Here is a 17,756-nt window from a genome sequence, read left to right on the forward strand (position 1 = left end):
GCTCACAAAGCAGATGGGGACACGCTGCTGGTGCTGATGCTTCCTGTCACAGCCAATGGGCTGACTCGTAAACCATATACCTACCCAAAGAGGTCCCTGCCCAAAAAGAGGAGGAAAGGAGGGCCTGCTGAAGACTCCCACTGACAGAACACAGTCCTGGTTAGCAGGCAGCCGTACTTCATTTTTACAAAAGCAACTTAGGAAGTAGAAAATTTGGGGGTGGTAAAGAGGGGTAGGGGGAGATACGTGAAAGGCAAACTTTAGTCTAAATGTAAGAACAGGGACATTAAAAACTTTATTCAATAAATACAACAAATAATTTAAAAATATACTTCAATTCCAAAGCCAATTAAGAAAAGGAAGTAGAAACAAAGGGGGAAGAGGGGAGAGAAGGTAAGGAAAGAAGAAAGGCTGAACATGGTTTGGCTGGGCTGTTTCAGAGTCTTAAAAGTTCTTACCAATAGTTCCTTAGCCCTGATGTCATAGGGTAACCATGGAGTCCAGGAGGAGTCCTAGGACCAGCAGACCTCTGAGGCTAGGGGTAGTGTGGGGTGGAGTGCTTGGGTGGGGGTGGGGCAGGTAATTTCCCACTTGTTCCTAAAAACCTTTCATTCTAATGCCCAGGCAGGTTTAAGTAGTGCAAAATCTCAGGCAGAGAGCTCCCAGGTGCATAGTTTCATAGATGAATGAATGTCCAAAGCCAAGGGCCTCTGGGAGGCAGGTCCCAGAACACCCAGGGGTCCAAAGCCACTTTGGTGAATGAGATCTAAGGGTTAAAAAAAGAAGTCAGGATACAGGATCAGCCAGTGGCCAAGCTGGGAAATGATGCTGGGCAGAGAAGCTACAGGGCAGGGAGTCGGCACACTGGGATCAATAGCTTGCTGTCAGCCAGGAAAGGTGAAGCTGAGGAGCTATGGAGCAGGACTAGAGAAAAGACAGGGAAGCTGAGGGGGAACAGAACAGCTAGGGGAGGAGGCAGCAGCTCAGCAGCAAACTCCAGGAGAAATAATCAGCAGCCCTCACAGATTTGTGATTGTCTCTTAAAAAGATTTATTTTCTCTTCTTGCCTGAATGTACAAAGGCAAAAAGAGTACAGTTTGTATATATATATATATATATATATTTATATATATATATGTAAAAAAACAAGGAACTTGGTAATGTACACTTTACAGAAGGGAAGAATCAGGAAGACTGAAATTAAATTCAACAGAGCAACGCCAATGGAACAAAAGCTATGAACAGCAACACTGTCCCTCCAGCCCGGGCCTCCTGCTTGCCCCAACCTGCTCCCAACGGGAGGGCTGAGCACCAAGGCAAGCGGGTGGGCTGGGGCAGGAGGGGCTGGGGACAAGGCCTGGGAGGGGCCCATGGCAGGGAATCACTGGAAGGTTTCCTGGGATGCCCTAGTAATAAATGACAAAGGCCCAGAGTTATGGGCCAGCTAGCTGCCCAGCTGAATCTTGGGGGGGCATCAGAGTACATAGAGAGGGTACATGGGGTAAGTGATGAGGCCTCAAACCTACATCCAATTCTCTAGCCCTTCTGCAGTCTTAACTCCTCAAACTAAGTCCCCCCACCCCACCCTGGAGCCTGGAGAGGAGGTGCATGAAATGATCATCAGAGGGCACCCTCTGACCCTTCTGTGTTTCTTGGAGATGTGTGGAGAGTGTAGGCTAGGTGGGGACTACATGTACGAGTGTAAGATGGGGAGGAGCTGAAGTGAGCTGGCCACCATAAACAAGGACGCAGATGTGACTCCAGCAGAGCTGTCAAGGTAGCTGCCCTTCCTCAGGGTTGAGGCCCCTACTTCCTATAGCTTCTCTTTCACATGGGTCTCTTGAGATCATTAACACCAAGAGCACGGGCACCAGGGTGGCTTGGTGAGAGGCTTGGTTTGGTGGTCTGGACCAGATCGTCTTTCTTTCCCTGCTGTGGAGTGTGGAGGTGGACAGCCAATAGAAGCACTGGTCAGGAACTGCCACAGCTGCAGCTGTGCAGTGCCATTTCAGAGAGAGAACACTGGACTCAGACCAGGGACCAGGAGGATCAAGCTGAGAACAGTGTCGTTTTTCTACTGCTAACCTCTTTCAGAGCAACGCCTGTTCTTCGAGGGCACTTGGGCAGAGGGGACAAAGAGCTGACTTTTTCTAGGGGAAGAGGGGAGAGAGACAGATGGACAGAGGGAGAGGAAGGGGAGAGACAGACGGATGGAGGGGAAAGGGAGAGGTGAGAGAGAAAGCTGTTTCCTCTGCAGAAGCTAAGGCTGTCTTGCAAATACAGACACACCTCCTCAGTTATAAGGTGAAGTGGAAAGGGCAGGAATGTGAGCCATGCCTACTCAATGAAAAACAAAATTGCTCCAATGGTTTGGTCTTTACAATATGTACAAAGCACACTGAAAGCCAGTGCCACAGATACATACAAAACACACAACCATATTTAAAAAACAGGAACAGATGGGAGCATGGCTATACTCACTGGAGTCTTGGGGGCATAACTGGGTTGACAGTCACTTTCTTAGTAAGGGTATCGGGTTAGGTAAGATGGTATCCCCAACATCTACTTTCATTAATGAAAGGGGGTCACTGCCCAAACTACTACTTACTGGGGCAGCATGGGGCAGAGGGAACGATGATGGTAAGGAGGCTGTTTGGAGTCCTGCAAACGGTTCTAAAACAAAAGGATTTTTCCAAGTGCCCAGAACCCAACTTGAACAAAAACAAGGACTTGGAAACAGGAAGGTTTGGAGGTCAGAGGTGCTAACTACCAGAGCCTGACAGGGAGGGTCTGTGGGTTCTTGGGAGTTGGTTTCTCTTGGGCTTTGTGCTTACTGTCTCCCACCACCCCACTTTCCCACCTTCCTGCTCTCAAACTGTCATTTTTGACACACTTGTTACAAGCTCCCCATTAGCCTAAGCTGGTATCTGTGCATCTTTCTCTCTCTCTCTCTTGCAGTACAAAGGGCAAAGACAGGAGGAAAGGGGAACAAAGGGGTGATACCCTGCAATAGCAGAGAACTAGAAAACATCCCACAGGCGGAGAAGTGACTCCAACAACTAGGTCATCACTTTCCCCTAACATGACTTTGTAGCTCAGGAGAATAGAGAAATGCCTGCCACCTCAAAGCCTCATTCACTGAGTCCACTCTGACTTGGGCATGCAATGCTTGGATATGCTGTTTTAGGGTCTAAGGAGCAAATCACCTTCCTTGGCCAGCAGCCCCTAAAAAATGTGTGTTACAAAGACACTTTTCATATTGGCACATATGGAGTTACAGAGTGAACTGTATAAATCATGTACCTGTAGACAGAGAAACTGGGATGTACACATTTGTGACCCTAAATGAGAAGGGTACTCAATGTCTCCAAGAACAGCCTGCCTTCTGGTTGCTGCTCTAAAGTGATGTGGCAGATCCAAGGTTACCCATGCCGGGAAGAAGTCTATTCTGCCTGAGTTGTAGGAGCCAAGCAGTAGAGGAGGTGAGGTCAGTATGGGGAATCCCCCCCTGGGAAAGGCACCAAGGGGTTAAAAAAGAAAGAGAAAGGGCAAGGAGTTGGGAGATGAAAAGCAGCAGGAATTTTGGTGAGGAAGCAGATTCAATTTCACAGACTCCATTTATGCTCCAGCTCCTCCCAGCATCCCCAGAGAGCCTGTGCTGGTGCTAGAATCCCTGTCTTCTCCTAACAGGAGCACAAGACAATGGTGGGGCAAGAGCCTCACTTTAACCCTTTACGGGTTAGGCTCTGAGCATTTATCTGTGCTCACATCAGAGGGGGATGTCTCCACACTTGAAGACCTTGTCTTCGTAATTACAGAGGAAACAGCCCCTACTTCTTTCCTGAGATTCTAATTTCTCCACGTGCTGCCAGTTCCCAGGGCCCAAACCACTGAAGAGATGTGGAATCTGGTTTATGGTGGTAATGACAGTGAGGGGTATGGCTGCTGTGCTGTCTTCAGACCTTATCCCATGCTTGGGGTCCCTCCCAGGTGTGTGTGGTGCTGCTCTGGCAGTAGACCAGGGGCTAAGGTAACAGAGCAGTCATTTCTCTGGGATGAGGCTGTTTTCTCAGTTGCTCCTATGCCTTCATCTCATAGATGCCACAACAGTCAGAACTGTGGCTGAGAGAATAAATATTTTTGCAAAGTACCAGTTCTCCAGCTCCTGAGGAAGAGGGAGGGTCAGGGGGTCGGAGGGTCTAGTGGAGGTGAGAAAGCCAAGGTCTGCCTTCAGTCACGGTAGGAATGGCAAACAGGATGATCAACACCGTAACTGATGGTAAAATGGCACCTCCAGCATCACCTCGAATGAGCCAGTCTGGCCCATGAAGCTGACTTCATCTGGGCACTTGGTGTTCTGCGAAGGAAACACAGGTAAACAGCTAATTGTGGTCTGTTGGTGTCACAACCACAAGATGGCGCTTTAAGAAAATGAACTGGGGCTGGCAAGATGGTTTGGTGAACAAGGGTGCTTGCTGCCAAGCATGAGGTGAATTCCATCATCCACAGTTTGAAGAGGGAACTCCCTGTAAATTGTTCTTTGAGCTCTGCTCACAAGCACTACCCTTCACAACAAAGCTAAAAAACAAACAAAAAAGAACTGCAGCACCAGACGGTGCTGGTCTTCCACGGGCCTTCAGACGCACATAGCTTCCCAAGAGGCTAGCGTCACAGACCCTGCCAATTGTCTCCCTTTTCCAGATCACTGTTATCACATAGTTAACCCTCACTTGCAGGGATTCTGCAATCCAAGTAGCAGCTACCCCTGTTAATCTATTACTGCAAATGAACAAAATCTACTTACCATTCTCACCTCCGGGGGGGTGGATAGAGTGAGGGGGTTGAGCCTTGCTGGCTGGCAACAATGGCTGTAGAAGAAAGCCCTGGCAAACAGAGAACACACTGATGTAGCGCTCAGGAGCTCTCCCTTCAAATGTTGGCTCCACATGAGGAGCTCCCCTTAAATTCCCTAGTGACACTGGATTTTTGGGGTGTGGACAGAAAAACAACCCCCATACTTGGCCAGATCGATGTTCAGCTGCTTGTTTTTCTCTCTCTGGTTCCTTACTCTGCTGAACAATGTGAAGTCCCCAGCTTCATTGATATCTAGCTCCAGCCTAACCAAGGTTGGTACAGTAGGACTCAGGGGATCGTTTAAGACAGGTCTCTGCATGTGTGTGTTGCACATATACATGTGAAGACCACAGGACAACTAAGTGTCATTCTTAAAAGTACCTTCTGTCTTTTGGTTGAGACAAGCCTTTCCCTGGCTTGGAACTTTGTCAAGTAGGCCAGGCTGGCTGGCCAGTGAGCTCGCTCCAGGGCTCTATCTGCCTGCTTTCCTCCCACCTGACCACTGCAGTTATGAGCACAACCACCACATCCGTCTTTGATGTGGATTTTGAGGACTGAATTCAGGTCCTCTGCTTGTGTGGCAAGTGCTTTACTAAGTCTTCTTCCCATTCCACTTCAATCCCTTTTTATACTCCTGCCTCACCCTCTTGAGTGGTAGGAGTCATCTCAAGTCAGAAGTCTGGGAGGTGGAGAGGATCCTTTGAGGGCAGGGGCCTTGCTACAGTACTACTACTGAAATGGACACAAAGCTAGAGGCCAAGAGCCTTACCTGCGGCATAGGGTAGGTTGTACTGTGCTGGGAGCAAGGAGTAGCCCAAGTGGTGGTGGTGGTGGTGTGTGGACATCAGGCGCTGGGAAGGGGATGTGCGGGGCCGGTCAGCACTCCTGTCAGCACCTCCTGCTCCCCCAACACTGCCACAGCTGCCTCCACCTCCAACCACCCCGCAGCCTCCCCGATCTCTCTCCTGAGAATTTTTATCACTTATCTGGAAAGGAAAGGAGATACATCAAGGTAATATAATGAGACATATACATACGAGATCTAACCAGTGTTCTACATTATGATTCTAAAACTGCAGGGTATCTACAAATAAAGGGGGTGCCCTTATGAGGCCAGTATCAAGTCAGCCAAGCGGCATCTTGGTCAGGACCTGAGCTTGCCCACCCCTCCCATGCTGTGGATCTCTACTTCTTGGTCTTTGGACAAGGACATGGGCTGTACTCTACTTACCGTGGGAGACTTGCTCTTGTAGTGACTGGCATGTTGCTGCAAGATATCCAGGGCTTTGGACTCCGAGCTGGCTTTACAGCTCACACTGGGGCTGGCGCGTGCCTTGTCAGCATCCTCTCCACCTGAGACCTTGCTGCCATACGGGGAGAAAGAATAGCTGGAAGGCAGATAGGAACCTAGGAAAAAAAGAAATCAAGCAGTCAGAGAAACAAGTGCCGAAGAAACGGCTCCAGAGAATGCGGTCAGTGGGCATCGGTTCTCCTGGGCACAGCCTGAGACACTTTCTACCACAGTGCCTGGCTTCTTCTCTTAGCAAGCTCTACAGAAGAGCAGGTGAAGGGATAGAACATAGAGCATTTGGTTTCCCAAAGCTGACTTCTCAGACTTCCTGTGTTATCTCAGAGTCATATGATAAAGTGGAAAGATCAAAGGATTTAGAGTCAGTCAGCCTCAGGCTGCAGAATCAGCCAGGCACTGTAATCCCAACACTGAAGTGGTTGGGGCAGAATTCTGAGCTTAATGTCAACCTAGCCATTAGAGATCCTGTCCCCCAAAATAAAACAAGGTCTGTTGAGATGGCTCAGTGGGTAAAAGCACTTGCTGCCAAGCCTGAAGACCTAAGTTTGATCTCAGCACTCAGGCCAGAAGCAGGCAGATCTATGTGAAGTTGAAGCCAGTCTGATCTATAATGAAACCTCTCCTTATTTAAAAAAGGGGGGTGGAAGGAGGGGTGTGTGGGGTAGGCCAGGTGTGGGAGTGCCTTTAATTCCAGGACTGGAGAGGCAGAAGCAGGCAGATTACTGAGTCTAAGATCAGCCTGGTCTATATGATGAGTTCTGAGTCAGTCAAGGCTGTTTCAAAAAGGGTGGGGGTCCTAGAGAGATGGCTCAGTACCTGGTAAGAGCACTTATTGTTCTTCCAGAGAACCTGGGTTCAATTCTCAGCACCCTTATCAGGTGGCTGGCTGTAACTCCAGCTCCAAGGGAGCTGATGTTCTCTGCAAACACTGTGATTACATGCATAGCCCCCCCCCCCCATTTAGAAATAAATCTAAAAAATAAGCAAAAGATATAAAAAGAACAGGAGTCAGGCTGGTGAGATGGCTCAGTGGTTAAGAACACTGGCTGCTTTTCTAGAGGTCATGAGTTCAATTTCCCAGCAACCACATGTTGGCTCACAACCATCTATAGGGGGATCTGATGCCCTCTTCAGGTAGGCAGATGTATATGCAGCAGAGCACTCATACATTAAATAAAATTAAGACAAAACAAAGCAAACCCAGGAGCCTACATAATGCTTTAATCCAGGACTTGGGAAGCAACAGTAAGAGGACTGTTTCAAGGCAGGTAACCTGAACACTACATTCTAGTACAGAATTTACAGAATCTAGTTCTAGCAAAGTCCTTTTACAAACAAGCAGTATGAAGCTAGGTCTACACACACCTGAAGTTTTAGCTAAGGCAGGGAGATGAGATCAGGGTCAGACCTCCTGGGCTAGATGGCCAGACTTTGTCTCAAAAACTAAAGCTGGGCTGGAGAGACAGATCAGTGGTTAACCACTTCTTCGATTGCAAAGGACCCAGATTTCATTTTTAGCACCTCCATGGTGGCTCACAAATATTTATAACCTTAGCTCCACAGTACCTAACACCTTTTTCTGGCTTCCTTGGGTATCAAACATGCTGCACATGGTGCACATACATACATTCACACCAACAAAAACACAGTCATGCTTGCCATACAAGCACACGGACTGGAGTTCAGATCCCCAGGGCCTACATAAGTGGCCAGGCGTAAAGACCTATCATTCTAGAACTGGGAAGGGACAGACGGGAGAATCCCTGGGGCTTACTGACAAGTCAGTCTAGAATAGTCAGTGAGTTCCAGGTTTAGGGAGAGACCCTGTTTAAAAAAATAAATCAGCCCCGAAGACAAGTGATATTGACCTCTGACCTCCATACACATATAAATGTGCGTGTGTGTGTGTGTGTGTGCGCGCGCGCGCGCGCGCACGCACACACGGACACACAGTGGGTATAAGTGAATGGTGTAAGCAGGGTCCAGTGGTATATACTTATAATTCCAGCACTTGGGAGCAAAGGCAAGAGAAAGGAGCTGGTTCATTACAGGCTAACAAGGGCTGCATAATAAGATCCTGTCTCAACAATGAAAACACAACAGAAAAATGCATAAATTACTCAAGACAGTGCATGGACCACAGAAAGCCTCAACAGATGGAACTTTTATTTGTATATAGATGGTATGGCACGCCATGAGGGTGAGATGATCTCTTATCTGTTTGAAAAGCTTATGTGTGTTTAGAATTTATCCCATAATAATGCCAGCAGAATGTCAAGACTAGCTCTAGGAGGCTGGGGCCGTAAGAAGTGAATGCTCAGGCTGATCTAAATGGAAAACAGGGATTACCAGAAGCTGAGGAAGGCAGGGCAGGTTAGATAACAGATGCCCAAACACAGATAGAAGGCACGAGCTCTAGTGTACTGCCGCACAGAGGAGTGGCTACAAGTCATGAACACCTATTACACACTTCATGAAGTGCTATCAGACAACAACGTGGGGATGGCATTTACCTTGACTGGATCAGCGAACACTGAGTGTGTGGTGAACGGCCACAGCATGGCCAGGCATGTGGTGCATGCTTTTAATCCCAGCACTCAGAGAGGCAGGTGATCTCTACAAGTTAAGAGCCCAGCTTGTTCTATACAGCGAGTTCCAGGCCAGCCAGGGCTACAAAGTGAAATCCTGTCTCAGGAAAACAAAAATAACTAGCCCTCTCCCAACCCTCAAACCAACCAACCAACAAAACAACAAAATTGGAAGTTCTGGATCCCACATAGCTCTTTAGGCAATAGAAATTAGTGTGTAGAGTGGAATCTGAACTTTTTTTTCTAACAAAAAACATTTAATCCTTGACCCACTGAGAGCTCACTGTCAGCTGTGTAAGAACTAATTTTTCTCAAGCTGAATCTACTAGACATCCCCCCAACTGACTTCAAAATGCTCTCTGCGTCCCCGACAGCTTTCTGATCTCAGAGCTGAGCACAAGCTCAAAGCTGAATGCCTGCGTTGTTCTGGTTGAATCTTATTTGTCACATGTATTGCTCCTGCTGTATTAAGCTGTGAAGTCCCTGACGGAGGGAACTGGTCTCCTCTATTTCTTTAGTATTCCCCACAGTGCCCTGCATGCAGCAGAAATCAGAGTGCATGTCTAAAGAAATTCCAGCAGAGAGAAGATGGCTGTGGCGCACAGGAGTTTTACCACTGATCATCAAGGAAAGCCTTAGCTGAAGCTTGGGAGAGGTGGTTTTTCTGATTGTAATTAGGGTCATTTAAGGTCAAAGCGGCAACTTTACATCATGGCCACATTTTATTTTATTTTATTTTAGGTTCTTTTTTTCGGAGCTGGGGACCGAACCCAGGGCCTTGCGCTTCCTAGGTAAGCGCTCTACCACTGAGCTAAATCCCCAGCCCCCACATTTTATTCTTATATAAATACTGTTATCCAAGTCAGTCTCGCTGAACCTTAGAGCCAAAGCCAAAATGCAAAAAGCTCTGGGTTTAAAAACTGCTTCATCTCCCTTCCCCACGAGCAGCACAGCCAGCAGGTACTGTACCTGGGTAGTTCTGCATCATCACAGCAGGCATCCCCCGGTAGCTGGGGTGGTTGGGGTCATATGACTGGCTGTAAGAGTAGCCATGCATGTAGGGGATGTAGGACTGGTGCTGGGTGAGCGGGGAGGACACAGGCACATGGACACCTGGTCGGGGCTCCTTGCTTCCAAGGCGGGGTTCCTCAGATGTGGGTAGCTTGCAGTCACTACTTGTGCTTTCCTTCCCATCTTCCTTGGGAACAGAGTCCTTACTCCGGCTCCTGTCTTCCTTTAATTTTCGGTCCCGTTCCTCTTTCCACCGATCATCCTCTGACTTGATGTCTGAGTATTTGGCAGGATAAACATATGTCCACATTCGGGGCTCTGTCTCCTGCAAAAACCACAGAATGGGTGCCAAGCAGTATTATATACAAGACCCTTTTCAAACCCAAGGTCTGAGCAGAAACATAGCAACAGACTGTTACAGCACCCAAGTGGGATTCTGACTTGCACAGATTTTGTTTAGAGAAACACTGCTAATTTCCACACTGAGGAGGCAGAGGCAAAGAGAACTCTATGAGTTCAAGGTCAGCCTGGTTTACAGAGAGTGTAAGCCAGCCAGGAATACATAGTGAGACCCTGTCATGTCAAAACAAAACAAAACACCTTCTCAAACCTAAGGAAACGAGATCCTGGGAGAAAAAAGGTAAAGCCACCAGTGGCTCTTCTCTGTGTAAGACTCCTGGGGCAGGGACTCTGGGAACACGACAGGCCGCCTCCTGCCAAGATGTTTATGTTGCTTTGCAGTTATCCCTGCCCCCAGGAGAAAAGGGAAGACCAAGTGAATGTCTGCAACAGGTGTGGGTGTCTGCAGAGACCAGAAGAGAGAATCAGAATCCCTGGAGCCGGAGTTACTGAGGTTGTAAGTCACCTGATGAGGGTATTAGGAAGTAAACTTCAGTCCTCGGGAAGAACAGAAAGTACTTTTAACCACTGAGCCATCTCTCCAGCCCCATTGGTTTTAATTTTTAAATATTATTTATTATTAAGAGAACAGGGTCTTGCTAAGTATATGTAGCCCAGGATATGTAGCTCAGTGTGGCTATAAACTCAAGATAATCTGCTTTTAGCCTCCCAAGTCCTAGGACTACAGGCATGTGTCATCATAACTGATATCAAAAAATCCTTTTAAAAGAAACCTGTTAGGTGAGTGCTATACGCTTCCACCCCACAGAATCCATACAGTGGAACACGGGGCTAGGAGTCAAAATGCTCAGGTTCTTGTCTTGCTTGCTAATGAAGACTCAACTAACTGTAGACAAAATTAAGTTGTCTCATTAGTTCTTCTTTCCTATTTAAGGGAAAAATACCTTTTAAGGAGATAAAAGTGCTTTTTAAAAAACAAAATGTACAGGTTTGCTAACATACAACTTTCCTGATAATCTCAATTCTATGGAACCCCTACACAAGACAGTGCTGATCTGTGGGGGCCAGAAAGCTCATTAGATAGCACCTTCACGTCCTTGCAACAACAGTTACCTGTCGGTACCAGAGTATTGGATCCACCTCTGCCTGTCGGCCACACTCAGTGCCTGTCTTAGCCTCAGACGCCTCCTTGCCTAGGTGGCTGGCCTCACCCAGCTTTCCTTTAAGGCCTTCAGGGGGCTGGCTGGGGAGTTTTGATGAGTCATCTAATTTAGGAATGATGACAGACTTGGCAGGATCAGTCCCTGGCTCCTTGGCCTTGCCCGGCCCTGACTTCACCAGGTCTGTCAGGCTGGGAGCCTTGGTAAGAGTTGGTGGAATTGACGGCTTTTGCTTCCACTCTTCCTTGAGTGATGCCTCCCGCTCTTTCAGGCCCATCTCTGTCTTCTTGTCTAGTCCCCGCTGAGGCTGCTCCACGCCCTGCCGCTTTTGCTGTTCTTCATACTGCTGCCGATAGGCAGTGTTGGTGCTCAGGAGGTGGGTGTGGTAACTCTGCTCACTGTAGCCATATGGAGGCACGTAGGCATACTGGTTGTAGTACAAGGACTGCATGTACATGTTGGGCCGTTGCTGGATGACAGAGGGCTGCTGACTAGAACTGCTCAGCTCAGGCTTCTTTTCCTCACAGACATCATTCTTTACTTTCCCTTCTATGTTCTCAGGTTCCTCATCCTTCTTTGTCTTTAGGGCCTGGCCCTCCATTCCTGCCTGGCTGCTTGAGGGGAGAGCCCCTGGGCTGGACTGTGCATAGCCTGGAGAGTAGTAACTTTCAAAGCCTTGATAATATGCTGAGTCTTTGCTCTGCGGCTGAGGGGGGAAAAGTGTTTTCTTAGCCCCTTCTTTAACCAGCTGTTCAGGGTCCTTGGACTTGGCACTGTCCACCTTGCCCTCCCCATCCTCCCCAGCATCAGAGATGTCAGAGTAGGCAGGGCTATTGGTTTTGACTGAGCTGGCTTCAGCTCCATTCTGGGTCACTACATGGAGGGGAGTTAGGGGTTGGGTTGGGGTAGTACTATCTAGGCGGCTGCTGCCTCCAATTGAAGGGCTGGGGGCATTGTCAGTAAAACTGTAAATCTTATCAGCTTCAGCCTTGATACTAGCTAATCGGCTCTGGTGGGACTCTGAGGAACCATTCAGAAGGCCCTCCATTTTTACTCCATCTCCTGCCGATTCTCTGAATGGGCTCTTACCTTCTTCTGCTCGGCATACCTTCCCAGGGGTCAGAGGACTTTCAAGTTCCTTTGATGAGTCCTTCTTTTTTTTGTCTTTCTTTTTCTTGTCCTTGGCAGGGGTCAGGGCAGGGTTGACTGTGAAAGGCTCTCCCATAACAGTGGGCTTGGGCTGAATGGGCTTGAGTTGGGGACTGTTGGGCATTGCTTGGACCACTGTGGTGGTCAAGCCTGAGGAGGACCCTGGGCTTGCTGCTGTGAAGGTGGCTGTTTGGAAAGTGTAGATCTGTTGTGGGGGGATGGCAGGGGCAATGGGGCGGGCTGATTTTAAGCTCTTGGATGGAATCTTTTCAGGTTTCAAACTGGAGGGCTTTTTACATTTTTCTTTTTCCACACACTTCCTTTCCACAGAGTCGAAGCCGTCGTTGCTTGTCTCATCCACTACTGAGGGTCCATCGTCAGACCCATCATTGGATGAGGCTCCAGGGTCTGTGTCTCCCTCCCCACTCAGTTTTTTCTTACAGAGGCCTTTTGTGCTGAATTTGCTGGAAGGGGAAGGGCTGTGAGGCTCAACAAGCCGGACTTTGGGGGTAGCTGAGCGGGCAGGGGACAAGGATCCTTTTTGTGAGACAGGTGCACCATTGCAGCTGCTGAGGTCTGTGTGGAGGGTGGGCTCTTCTCCATATTCGCTGTCTCCATCAGCTTCTGGTTTGCTGTCATCATCTGTGTGGGCATGGGCTTGGTGGTACTTAAGCCCATTAATGTGCTTGTACTTTTTGTTGCAGTTTGGGTGGGGACAGTCAATCAGGACTGGGGAGGGACAGTTTCTGTCCACAATAGTGGGTTCTACCTTGGTCCCAGGGAGGGGCCCGGTGGCTGAGCCCATGGAATTTGTACGGACACGCTTGCTCCCTTTGGAGTCCTCTGAGCTAGAATTCAGCTCCATGTCTGAAAGAGGTTTGTTTTTCCGCTTATTGGCTGAGGAAGGGCTGGCTTTGACATCCTCAGAGGTGCTGCTGGCAGGAGGGCGATGCTCTGAGGAGTTCTGGCTACCCCGACGGCCTTTGCTATTGGCTCCTGCTCGGGTCTTGCTGTTGCTGCTGGTCCCTTTGCTATCAGAGGCTGTGGCTGTCTCGCTGACCGGCGTGTTGCTGTTAGGACGCATACGCTTGCCTCTTCCTCGACCATTGCGCATTTCCAAGTCACTGGTTGGGGAGTCACAGAACCTTGGAAAAGGACAAATAGGACAGGACATTATTAAGGGGAAAACACCCTTTTTTGTGTGTGTGAGGCAGGGCCTACAGCATGAACTACATCCAACTTTCTTTAATTTGAAGCCCAGGCTGGTAAGGAGCTCACTAAATAGTAAAAGATGGCCTCTAACTTGCAGCCATTTTTCTACCCAGCTTCCGTTTTAATAAGGTACCTGCATGGGAGCTGTATTGAGAGGTACATTTAGGATGTCATTTGTATACTAGTTCTGGATCACCCATCCATATTTTAGGCTTCTCAAGCCCTAGCACACTGGATACTAACATTAGGAATAAGGTATAAGAAGACACTGAAATATTAGTGGTTTATATGGTATTTTTATTTTTTGGGATGCTGTGAGAGAATGAATCTGTAAGCCTCATACAATATCCTAGACTCAAAGTGTTAGTCTTCTCACATGTTTGGAGACAAGGTATGTTCTGAGGGTTAGCCTCAACTCCCTATTTTGCTGAAGGTGGCTTTGAACTTCTGACCCTTGTGTATCCACCAGGGCCGGGATCACAGGTACAGAGAACTATGGCGAGTTGAGATGTCAACTTAAAGATCAAGCTGCAACTGGAAAGGCCAGGCCCAGTGATTCACACTAATGCCTGTAATCCCAGCACTCGGGAAGCTAAGGTAGGAGGCTCACCTTGGGTTTGAGGCAGCCTGCCTTATACAGTGAGCTCCAAGACAGCCTGGACTATGGAATGAACTCTTGTCCCAAAGAGGAAAGGAGGAAGGGAGGGAGGGAAGAAGGGGGAGAGGCTGGAAGGAAGGCAAGAAGGAAGGAAGGCAAGAAGGAAGGAAGGAAAGAAGGAAGGAAGGAAGGAAGGAAGGAAGGAAGGAAGGAAGGAAGGAAGGAAGGAAGGAAGATGAATATAGCCTGGGATGGTGGCTCAAGTAGTGACACCAGCACTCAGGAGGCTTCAATTTGAGGCCAACTGGGCCAACTTTAGTAAGATAAAGGTATAACAGTTCACTGATGATGTGGGGGTTCATACCGATATAAAGTACACATCTGTACGTGCTCACCTTGGGGGTGCCCAATCATGTCTTGTGCAGTCAAGAAGTGTGCCTACATATGTCTTGTTTCTCCATGTCACATTTACCACCAGCATCCCTGGAAACAAGAAGAGAGGGGTATGGGTGAGACAAACCCCCTGGCCACTGCAAACAATATTCTTTATCCGAGACGCACTCTGATCCCTCCTCTGGAAGTTTAGTGGTGCTCTGGTACCAATGGGTGAGAACTGTTCCATGGGAGTTGCCTATAGCACTCCTGGGTCCCTATAGATGGGCAATAGTTCAGACTCCGTAGCCTGATCAAGACATTTTTTTTTTCCCCTGAAACGGGGTCTCATGGATCCCAGCTGTCCTTGAATTCTCTCTATATAAGCTGAGGATGCTTGAGCCTCTGAGCCTCATTCTCCCACCGCCAAGTGTTAGGACGACAGGAAGGCCTAACACACCCAGACTTATGCAGTCCTTAGGACTGAACTCAGGGCTTTGTGTATGCTAGACAAGCACTCTCCTGAGCTATATCCTCAGCCCTCCCTAGTTTTTGTAAAGACAGTGCCTTGCTATATATATAGTTCAGGCTAGCCTCAAACTATCTAGTCAAGGATGGCATTGAACTCATGATCCTTCTGCCCCTGTCTGCTGAGTGCTTGGCTTATATGTGTGTGTGCTACCGTGCCTGGCTTAACGCATTCATTTTAACTGAGTTAAAGTATTTCAGTGCATGACTTAACGACAGTTTATACATTCTTTGTTGCTGGTGTACAGCTTAGGTTGTTTGATATATTTTTACTTAAATACTGTTTTTTAAAATCATTTTAAGTTATGTGTCTATGAACAGGTATGTATACATATGGCTGTAGTTATGACTGTAGTTATGTGTCTATGAATAGGTATGTATACATATGACTGTAGTTATGTGTCTATGAACAGGTATGTATACATATGACTGTAGTTATGACTGTAGTTATGTGTCTATGAACAGGTATGTATACATATGACTGTAGATGCTTGATGAAGCCAGAGGTGGTGGATCCCCTGGAGCTGGAGGTGGTTGTGAGTCACCTATTGTTGGGGTTGGGAACTGAACTTGGGTCCTCTTAACCACCACACTTGTTCTCACTCTGAAATGATGCCACAATAACTTATTAAAAGGGGGTCGGGGACTGGGGGCTGGGAATGTGGCCCACTTGGCAGAGTGCTTGTCTAGGATACATAAAATCCTGGTTATATCCCTAGTACCACATGAACTGGGTATTATGGCAGAAACCTGTAATCAAAGCACTTCTGGAGGGTGGGATTAGGAGCAATGTAAGTTCATGTTCTCCTCAGTTATACGGCAAATTCAAGGCCAGCCTAGGACACATGATACCCTGCTCCTCACCCCACCGAAAAAGGGAAACAAAGCTTTTGAAGACGTGGCACAACAATATTCCTAAATTTAAAAAGCAGTATAAAAAAATCCCAAACACTGACATCCAGGCATGGTAGTGCATATCTGTAATTCTGACATTTGGTAGGTGGAGGCAGGATGATCAGGGGAGTTCAAGGTCTACAAAGTGAGCTCTAGGGCTCCACAGAGAAATTATCTTGGAAAACAAAAATGAGGGGGTTGGGGGTAGGGGAGAATATGAGTGCTAGGGATGCAGTGCAGTGCTTCCCTATGCACACATAGCCCTGGATATGATTCCTAACTCTTCCAGAGAGAGAGAGAGAGAGAGAGAGAGAGAGAGAGAGAGAGAGAGAGAGAGAGAGAGAGAGAGAGTGTGTGTGTGTGTGTGTGTGTGTGTGTGTGTGTGTGTGTGTGTGTGTGTGTGAAGACAGTAGTGTATATGGAACAGTAGGTTCCAAGAATCAAACTCAAGCCAGTAGGCTTGGTGGCAGGTACCCTTACCTACTGAGACATCTCGTAGGAATATCCTTGAACATTTTTTTAAAAGATTTATTTATTTAATGTATGTGAGTACACTGTAGCTGTCTTCAGACACACTAGAAGAGGGCATCGGATCCCATTACAGATGGTTGTGAGCTACCATATGGTTGCTGGGAATTGAACTCAGGACCTCTGGAAGAGCAGTCAGTGCTCTTAACCACTGAGTCATCTCTCCAGCCCTTCCTTGAACATTTCTACAAAGGAAATATGAAGTTAATGAACAATGATAAGAGGCATACATTTTTTATTTAATTTATTTACATGTGCCAGAGTGTACATTTGGTGGTCAGAAGATGAGCAGCAAGTGCTCTTAACTGCTGAGCCCCTCCCACATTCTTTAACTGTAACTTTTAATTCCTTGGAGTAAAGTTTTTGTAACATAATCAAATATTTCCATCAGTTAATTTACTGATGGCAATTAATGATATGTAGAAATTATTTACTTTTGTGTTATGTTTATTAACCTTTTAAAGCTTCTTAGTTAACAGTTTTCTTTATTTTGTTTTTGAGTCAGGGTTGTAAAACTCAAACCTGCCCATTATATAATCAAGTTGGTGAAGGGTAACCTTGAATTTATCTTCTGCCTCCACTTCCAAGTGCAGAAATTACAGGCATGTGCCACTAAAAACTGTGCTGGAGATCAGAATAAATAAAAATGTAATGAAGAAGAAAAGGAGGAAGAAGAGGAGGAGGAGAAAACTGGGTATGAGAGTGCATGCTTTTAAATCTCAGCACTTGGGAGGCAGAGACAGAATGAGCTCTGAGTTCCAGGGCTATTGCAGAAAGACTATGTTGCTCCACCCTCCAAAAAAAGTAGTAGTAATTTGGGCTGATGAGGTGGACCCACATGGTGGATGGAGAAAAACCAACTCCTTCAGACTGTCCCTGACTTCTGTAAGTGTGCTGTGGTCTATGTACATAATAGGTAAAATATAGTAAGAAAAAGACCAAGATCATCCTCCACTGGAGGACCATGCCTAAAACAAAACAAAACAAGAGCTGAATTCAGAAACTAAAGTTCAATGAAGATAAGTATGTTATTGAAAGACTAACAGAAGCCAGACCCTCTGGTCCTCGGGTGACCTAGCTATCTAACAGCTTTCTTTTCTTCTCATTCACCTCTGATGAATGGCATGTAAGCCTGCAAGGGGAGAGGTATTCAAATGGAGGAAAGGTGGAACTATCGATTCCCCTGGTCCTGG

The 17,756-nt window shown here is 47.3% G+C and overlaps 1 protein-coding gene across 4 annotated transcripts in view; it reads right to left on the reverse strand.

The window, feature by feature from the left end:
- Positions 1 to 272: 272 nt before the first annotated feature.
- Zfp609 (zinc finger protein 609) overlaps positions 273 to 17,756 on the reverse strand; it is a 133,370-nt gene continuing 115,886 nt past the window's right edge. For 2 of the 4 annotated variants that reach the window (XM_039081824.2, XM_063265861.1), the window contains 7 exons: positions 14,637 to 14,724; positions 11,236 to 13,576; positions 9,721 to 10,087; positions 6,086 to 6,261; positions 5,624 to 5,840; positions 4,805 to 4,883; positions 1,027 to 4,357 (listed from right to left, as the gene is read on the reverse strand). In XM_039081824.2, the coding sequence (XP_038937752.1) occupies positions 4,810 to 4,883; positions 5,624 to 5,840; positions 6,086 to 6,261; positions 9,721 to 10,087; positions 11,236 to 13,576; positions 14,637 to 14,724 (3,263 nt within the window). In that variant the 3' untranslated portion in view covers positions 1,027 to 4,357; positions 4,805 to 4,809. Of the gene's footprint in view, positions 4,358 to 4,804; positions 4,884 to 5,623; positions 5,841 to 6,085; positions 6,262 to 9,720; positions 10,088 to 11,235; positions 13,577 to 14,636; positions 14,725 to 17,756 lie in introns of those variants that run through there. The other 2 variants (NM_001173371.1, XM_063265862.1) reach the window with 2 other exon arrangements.

This window comes from Rattus norvegicus, chromosome 8 (genome assembly GCF_036323735.1).
Source record: "Rattus norvegicus strain BN/NHsdMcwi chromosome 8, GRCr8, whole genome shotgun sequence".
Lineage (NCBI taxonomy): Eukaryota > Metazoa > Chordata > Mammalia > Rodentia > Muridae > Rattus > Rattus norvegicus.